The sequence below is a fragment of the Oncorhynchus nerka genome, linkage group LG16 (genome assembly GCF_034236695.1).
Source record: "Oncorhynchus nerka isolate Pitt River linkage group LG16, Oner_Uvic_2.0, whole genome shotgun sequence".
NCBI classification, from domain to species: domain Eukaryota; kingdom Metazoa; phylum Chordata; class Actinopteri; order Salmoniformes; family Salmonidae; genus Oncorhynchus; species Oncorhynchus nerka.
Window position 1 is genome coordinate 6,645,815 of NC_088411.1, and position 8,563 is coordinate 6,654,377.

The following is an 8,563-nucleotide window of genomic DNA, read 5'->3' on the forward strand; positions in this document are numbered from 1 at the left end:
GGAGGTGTCAGCCACAGAGGTAAATTGTGTCCATTTTTCTTCATGTCCCCTTTTGTACTCCACTTACGATCGAATACATATTGTACTCATCTATATTTAGCACCTACCTGTACATCTGTAGCTGCATTGTATTGCAAAATCTGTTTGTTTAATAGGAAGGCAAATGCAGTTGTACTCCATTTTTAGTAATCACGTGGGCCATTTTAGACAATTTAATGTACATCAAAAGTATTTTGTTCTGTTATGTGTTTTATCATATGTTTCCCTATGTTCCTTTTTGAAATTCAATTCAAAATGAATCACTTTTTATTTATTTTATGATGTTTTATATCTACTCTTCAGACTTGGTCCAACCTTGTGTTTGTTATACAAATAAGGAAGATACTCACATCACTGATGGTCTTTTGGGCCTGTGTCACGCTCACAATCTCCTGGTTGGTGATGGTGCCTGAGTACGAGTAGGTCTGCTGCTCCTCAAACTTAGCCTGATAGTCCTGCTGTTGAATCACAATGCACACAGAATCAACTAAGGACTCTCATTATATTGGGGGCGGTTCCAGAAAGCAGGATCAATGAGTTAGTTAGCTAACTGTTCAGGTAGTGGTTCCAAAAGCAGTTTGTTTTGGTTGTGTTTTGTTTTGCCCAATAGGAACCGAATGGTGAATACTGTCTTGGGAGTCAATTTTATCGTAAGTAAGAATATAATATGTTTCTGAACACTTGTACATTCATGTAGATGCTATGTGTCACACCCTGATCTGTTTCACCTGTCTTTGTGCTTGTCTCCACCCCCCTCCAGGTGCCGGCCATCTTCCGCATTATCCCCTGTGTATTTCTACCTGTGTTCTCTGTTTGTCTGTTGCCAGTTTGTTTGGTTCGTGAAACCTACCAGCATTTGTTCCCCTGCTCATGCCTGTTTCTTGCTCCTGTTTTCTAGTCCTTCCCGGTTTTGACCATTCTGCCTGCTCTGACCCTGAGCCTGCCTGCTGTTTGGTATCTTACCTCACCTAACTGGATTATTGACCCCTGCCTGCCCTGAGACTGCCTGGCGTTCTGAACCCTTTGCACCCTCTCTGGATTACTGACCCCTGCCTGCCCCTGTTTTAGAAATAAACTTTTGTTTCTTTGACACTGTCTGCATCTGGGTCACACCTGAAACGTGATACAATGGATAATCATGAATCAATCATTAATAATTACCAGTAAGAAAGATGCACAAAGATCATACCACCATCCCCACTTCAATAAACTGAAGTAATACATGTATTAATAAAATACAAAATAGAAAAATAACAAAATATTAAGGAGCAACAATGAAATAACAGTAGCAAGGCTATATACAGGGGGTACCAGTACAGAGTCAATGTGCGGGGGCACCGGTTAGTCGAGGTAATTGAGGTAATATGTAGGTAGAGGTGAAGTGACTATGCATAGATAATAAACAGAGAGTAACAAAAACGTAAAAATATATGCGTGCTGCAAATAGTTCCGGAAGCCATTTGATTAGCTGTGGCTTGGGGGTAGAAGCTGTTAAGAAGCTATTTGATTAGCTGTGGCTTGGGGGTAGAAGTTGTTAAGAAGCCTGGTACACTCTGGTACTGCTTGCCATGCAGTAGAAGAGAGAACAGTCTATGACTAGGGTGGCTGGGGTCTTTGGCTATTTTTAGGGCCTTCCTCTGACACCGACTGGTATAGAGGTCCTGGATGGCAGGAAGCTTGGCCCCAGTGATGTACTACCCTCTGTACTGCCTTGCGGTTGGAGGCCGAGCAGTTGCCATACCAGGTGGTGATGCAAGTGGTGATACACTCTCGATGGTGCAGCTGTAGAATTTTTTTGAGGATTTGAGGACCTATGCAAAATCTTTTCAGTCTCCTGAGGGGGAATATGCTTTGTCATGCCCTCTTCAAGACTGTCTTGTTGTGTTTAGACCATGTTAGTTTGTTGGTGATGTGGACACCAAGGAACTTGACGCTCTCAACCGGCTCCACTACAGCCCCGTTGATGAGAATGGGGGCGTGTTCGGCCCTCCTTTTACTGTAGTCCATGATTATCTCCTTTGTCTTGATCACGTTGAGGGAGAGGTTGTTTTCCTGGCAACACACTGGCAGGTCTCTGACTCCGCCCTATAGGCTGTCTCATTGTTGCCGGTGATCAGGCCTACCACTGTTGTGTCATCCAGTTGCAGAGGGAGTTGTTTAGTCCCAGGGTTCTTAGCTAAGTAATGAGCTTTGAGGGCACTATGATGTTGATCGCTGAGCTGTTGTCAATGAACAGTATTCTCACGTAGGTGTTCCTTTTGTCCATTTTCAGATATTACACATTTCTAATTTTGTCAAAGTCTTTTCATTTCAAGGTAGTGTACGGTTAGCTAGCTAGCTAACGTTACGTGTATGATCTCATTATTTGTATCTCAGAGCCATTTGCTTGACCAGTTATAGCCTAATGTTAGCTAGCTAACATTGAACCTGGTTGGTTAGCTACCTGCAGATTCATGCAGTGTCGTAGCGTCATGAGTTGGGATTATGGTTCATTGTTTACTTAGCTAGCTACATGTCTTAACAAAAGACTCTCATCTGAGTGTGCCAGAGCGCAGAATAACTGGTGGTTTTACGAAAGCTCAACACCCGTTGATTATGGCCGGTGACAGTAAAAGTCTGCAAAAAAATCATAATTGTTGCCAGCAGCACACTTCCAGTCACCAATGCTCTGGATAACATGAAAACAGCCTAACCAGCTCTGCTAGGTCAAGTAAAATTGTCAGATTGGGGTTTGTGTCTGGATGTAGCTAACAAGCTAGTCAATGTTAACCAGTTAGCTTGGGTGCTTGACTGCTGTTATGAGGTCAGGACGTTCTGATCAACCCTACTCATCGACCAGCGCGTCCAGTGTGTGCTCTGAACACTCCGAGAGTGAAACACTCTGAATTTACAAACAGACAACCTGCGAGCACAGTTTCAGATCGACCCTTAAAGAGATGGGTGGGGCTAAAGCTTAAGAGTGTGTGAACGATGCTGAATGGGTGTAGACAAAAAGGGTGCTCCAATAGTAGTACCAAAACATTCAAGGCCATTTTCTCAAAAGTGAGTTTACAAGTTTATCAACTTTCAAAGCAAAATTACTTTCCCATTGTTCCTCAACTGTAGTGTATGATATACAGTTTTGTAGCTCTGAGCCTCTACTTTTATCCAATGTAAAAAACACAATTTCAAATTTTGCTACATAAGACCGATTTGAGCTGGTCGGTCACATTTAACTCAATGGCAGCACCCAAGGGGCTTGAATTTTCTAGCTCTACCCTTAGACTTGGCGGTGAAGTAGTGTCCCCATGAGTGAACCCTGAGCCAATCACGGCGCGACGCTCCGTATTTTCTGCTGGCTCGCCGCACCACCACAGAAAGCACTGAGCTAGTCTGTGAGTACTGTGAGACACCTAAGACAGCGCTACAGGGAGACAGGACGGACAGCTGATTGTCCTCGCAGTGGCAGACCACGTGTAACAACACCTGCACAGGATCGGTACATCCGAACATCACCTCTGTGGTACAGATACAGGATGGCAACAACTGCCCGAGTTACACCAGGAATCAATCCCTCCATCAGTGCTCAGACTGTCCGCAATAGGCTGAGAGAGGCTGGACTGAGGGCTTGTAAGCCTGTTATAAGGCAGATCCTCACCAGACATCACTGGCAACAACGTCGTACTCTGGAGCGGGTTCGATTTGGAGGTGGAGGGTCCGTCATGGTCTGGGGCGGTGTGTCACAGCATCATCGGACTGAGCTTGTTGTCATTGCAGGCAATCTCAACGCTGTGCATTACAGGGAAGACATCCTCCTCCCTCATGTGGTACCCTTCCTGCAGGCTCATCCTGACATGACCCTCCAGCATGACAATGCCACCAGCCATACTGCTCGTTCTGTGCATGATTTCCTGCAAGACAGGGATGTCCGTGTTCTGCCATGGCCAGCGAAGAGCCCGGATCCAATCCCATTGAGCACGTCTGGGACCTGTTGGATCAGAGGGTGAGGGCTAGGGTAATTCCCCCCAAAAATGTCAGGGAACTTGCAGGTGCCTTGGTGGAAGAGTGGGGTAACATCTCACAGCAAGAACTGGCAAATCTGGTGCAGTCCATGGGGAGGACATGCACTGCAGTACTTAATTCAGCTGGTGGCCACACCAGATACTGACTGTTACTTTTGATTTTGACCCCCCCTCCCTTTGTTCAGGAACACATTATTCCATTTCTGTTAGTGACTGTGTCTGTGGAACTCGTTCAGTTTATGACTCAGTTGTTGAATCTTGTTATATTCATACAAATATTTACACATGTTAAGTTTGCTCAAAATAAACGCAGTTGACAGTGAGAGGACGTTTCTTTTTTTGCAGAGTTTATTTTACTCAATGTAGTCTTGCTAGCAGGAATGTTAGCCATGGCAATATTATATGACTAACAAAGGCAAAAAAAGCTGAAGGGAGACTGAGTGCCAGACAGACATTCAGACCAGACATGCAGACAGACAGGGACAGGTGGAGTGCTGAGGGTGTTGGAGAGGAGGCGGGGAGAGGCTGTTTTCCTGAAGGTATAATTTTAACCTCCTGAAACATAAACTAGGGCAGCAAGGGGTGCCGTGTCTCTGTCACAGCCACAGAAATAGATAGTCATGCACACCATTCCAAACCTATGCTGTCAACATGGGCCCAAAGCTCTCCGAAATCAAATCAAAGTGTATTTCTCACGTGCGCAGAATACAACAGATGTAGACCTTACAGTGAAATGCTTACTTTGTTCAGGGACACATTATTCCATTTCTGTTAGTCACTGTGTCTGTGGAACTTGTTCAGTTTATGTCTTACGACTCTCTTTCTTTCATAAAGAGGGGGAAACTGCATTTCTCGTTGACAAGCATAATAAATGTACAGTTTATTTGCCTATATCATGTTGGCTCCATGTGAACACACTATTTGCAGCCTCCACACTTTGAAAGTTCCACAGCAGGTAAAATGCAGTGGCTACATGTGAACACACTATTTGCAGCCTCCACACTTTGAAAGTTCCACAGCAGGTAAAATGCAGTGGCTCCATGTGAACACACTATTTGCAGCCTCCACACTTTGAAAGTTCCACAGCAGGTAAAATGCAGTGGCTCCATGTGAACACTATTTGCAGCCTCCACACTTTGAAAGTTCCACAGCAGGTAAAATGCAGTGGCTACATGTGAACACACTATTTGCAGCCTCCACACTTTGAAAGTTCCACAGCAGGTAAAATGCAGTGGCTACATGTCGCTCTTTTTAGTAACTGGTTGTTATATTCTGGAACAAAAAGACCAGTATAAAGGAGAAACCCCTCCTGTTTAGAACAGCATAATGCAGGTTAACGTTCTCAATTCTATCAAAACGACTGTTTAGGATCATTGAGCCCTACTAAATCAAATACAGGGATACCAGTAGGTCAAAAACATATTTCTTCCTTCACTGCAAGAATACAGGTTACAATGTATCAACTATTAAAAAAAACACAACAAAAAACAAAAATAAACTAATCTGCATACTGCTGTCTCTGGTTTCGGTCAAGTATGGGAATACAAAACATTGAAATTAGCTTCATTACTGGATAGCAGTTTTTTCAAAATTACAACGAGCCATCAGTGTGACGTCCTTTACACTTCCATTCCATTACCCAACCAACATCCTCCATGGTGTCTATTTATGTCTTATCTATGTATCAACTCGTGAGCCGTGACAATCAGAATGAATACCATTATTCACAATGCCACATGCTGTGTGTACACCAGTGTACTCATGTAGTCATACTTCCACAATACCATGCGCGATGACTACAGTGAATGACTAACTCATGTGAAATGTGCGGTGAGAGTCATTGAGTAATTTCAAGCCCAGCACACCTAAGTTCCACTGTCACTTGAGTGGAGGAGGGGGAGCTGTTTCAAACTGCTATTCTAGAATAATGACACACACATGTCAAGTTCAATAGCCATGTTGAAGTAGAATACAAGGTCCTGCATGCGAAGTCTAAAAAAACAACTTCTTGATTCCTGATACATCTAGACTCAGTAAATGGGACTTTTGCTGCATGTTGGTGTGACATCATTGCTGACTCACCTTACTGCTGGCAATGGCTTGCTTCTTGGCATTGATGGGGGTCTCATAGACACTGGTGAACATATTGTTTCTTGGATTGTGTCTGAGGGATTAAAGGTGAGAGGTCATCATCAACCCATTTTAAGAATCTCACTTTTGGTTTAGTCCATACTCGTAGCCATTTACAAATACAATTCCAGTGACATGGGACTAGAACGCTAAAGATGCTGAATGGGTCATTCAACAAAATTACTGCCTTTTGCATACTTGTGCACCAATATTGCATTTTAAAAGCCTGTCACATTAAATGAAGTGCCCTTTAAAATAGATCACATGGAGAATTCAATAAATCCAATTTTTTATATGAATAAAGAATTGTGGCACAAGATTAACCACTAGATTTCTCAACATCATTGTAAAGCCCTAGTTATTTTTGTTGTTTTGAGAAAGTCATTTCTGAAGATGATTATTTATTTCATGTGATTAGTGATTCACATATGTCTGTCCCTCATTTTAAGGTCCACCCTGGTACGTGAACTGCACTCTTATTTTAATATGGTGAAACTATTCCTATTAAAATATTTTTTCAAAGGATGCATTGAATAAATAGTCAAATCATAATGTAAAAGCAGGTGAGCTGGTTCTATACTTTTTGGGCATTTACTGGTGTTTTGTGGTGGGAAACTGAGCAGTTCAAGCATATGTCAACCCTTTTACCCATAGAGAGACAGGCCAAATTTTTTATTATATAAAGTTGAACATGTGCTCTTTATGACAGAATGTTGAATTCAAACGTTTTTTTTTGGTGGAATGACTCAAATGACAACAATCATAGTACTTTAAAGTACTATCATCCAAATAGCTTCCTCATTTCATTCAGTGCCTAATTTCCCCATTCATTTGGGATTGAGGCAAAGGGCTTTATCTACACCGATGGCGAGGGATGTGGACTCATAGACCACTGTTGAGGTCTGAAAACGCGTAACAAACTTTGATTTTGGAGGGAACTATCCCTATAAATTCCCTAAACAGTGAAAGAAACCTCAGTAAAAAAAAGTGAAATACACCTTTCTACTTACACAGAGCAGTATGGCCGCTTCTTGTGGCTAACAAAGTTCTTGGCTGTGAGCACCATTTTACAGACGTCACAGTGAAAGCATGCTTTGTGCCAGTTCTGAGAAAAGGGGAAAAAACACAAGTGTGTTACACACATAAAATCCTGGGTTCTGATCTAGGAATTATGACTCCAATCTAAGTTATTGTAAAGAAACACAGTGAAGAGTGCTTTGAATTGACCTAAATGGATGTCTGACATCATAGACCAAGAGACTGCGATTTTAAACATATTCTTGCTCACAATGTTGCTCAACTGTCCTTGAATATGCAAACCATGCCACTTTGACAGTATGAACTATGAAGGAGCAATAGCAGTCAGATGATGAATATGTTAAATTCATTCTTTGCCTTAACCTTTTAGAAGGTGAAATCAGGGCCACAGAGTGATTCTTGGTAGTCTTAAACAAGTCTAGTTTGAAACAAAATTATACACCTCACACACATGGTTATGGGCTTAAAAAAAGAAGACAACAATACCATGTCAGATATAGAGTTGAAATCCAACTAGAGGTAAAGTATGGGAGTAACTCTGTCTTACCTGATCAATACAATTGATCTTCTCCGCTGGGTACACCACAAACCCACACCTGGCGCAGGACTGCATCTTCGTAACCTTTCCCCTTACCCAAAGTACTCAGGAAAAAAACTAAAAGGTAGCTTGAGTGAAGTGAATATTAGCCCCAAGAGAGAGCAAAAGCCCAGGCAGCAGTAAAGCGAGGCAGGATCTCCTAGACAGTCTCTGGTAGTAGTGCCTCTGGCAATGATAAACTTAGCTCTCGATTGTGACAGACAGATCAACCCTGTCTGTTACAAGACACCAGGACCCAGGAGGACCCCCCCCCCCTTTTAAATGTATTTTTTATTTAACCTTCATTTAATCAGGGAGTCATGCTGGGACCACAGTCTCTTTCGCAGATGAGCCCTGCATGAATACATTAAAAAAACAATTACACTATACTGTATATACAGTATCTATATACACATCAATTACACAATACATGAAAAGCAGACACAAAACACAAAAAGCAAAACAGTAAAAAGGCCCTCAAACATCCGCCTGAATTTCCCTAGAGGCACCAACTCCACCAACTTTAAACTAAAAGCACATTTACCTAACTCGGTGAAGATTGGAAGGATCTCCATGGTTAGCAATGCCCGAGTCCGGGCCCGGAGCACCCCCCTCTCCATATCGATGAGACCGCAGTGGAGAAGGTGGAAAGCTTCCTCGGCGTGCACATCACTGACAAACTGAAATGGTCCACCCACGCAGACAGTGTGGTGAAGAAGGCACAACAGCGGCTCTTCAACCTCAGGAGGCTGAAGAAATTTGGCTCGGCACCTAAAAA

The 8,563-nt window shown here is 42.8% G+C and overlaps 1 protein-coding gene across 3 annotated transcripts in view; it reads right to left on the bottom strand.

Moving 5' to 3' along the window:
* Positions 1-7,995, bottom strand: part of nrap (nebulin-related anchoring protein) — a 105,680-nt gene extending 97,685 nt beyond the window's left edge. For 2 of the 3 annotated variants that reach the window (XM_065002372.1, XM_065002371.1), the window contains exons 1-4: positions 7,756-7,994; positions 7,181-7,275; positions 6,123-6,204; positions 390-497 (exon numbers count right to left, since the gene is read on the bottom strand). In XM_065002372.1, the coding sequence (XP_064858444.1) occupies positions 390-497; positions 6,123-6,204; positions 7,181-7,275; positions 7,756-7,821 (351 nt within the window). In that variant the 5' untranslated portion in view covers positions 7,822-7,994. Of the gene's footprint in view, positions 1-389; positions 498-6,122; positions 6,205-7,180; positions 7,276-7,755 lie in introns of all 3 variants that reach the window. The other variant, XM_065002373.1, reaches the window with a different exon arrangement.
* Between the last annotated feature and the right edge of the window lie 568 nt (positions 7,996-8,563).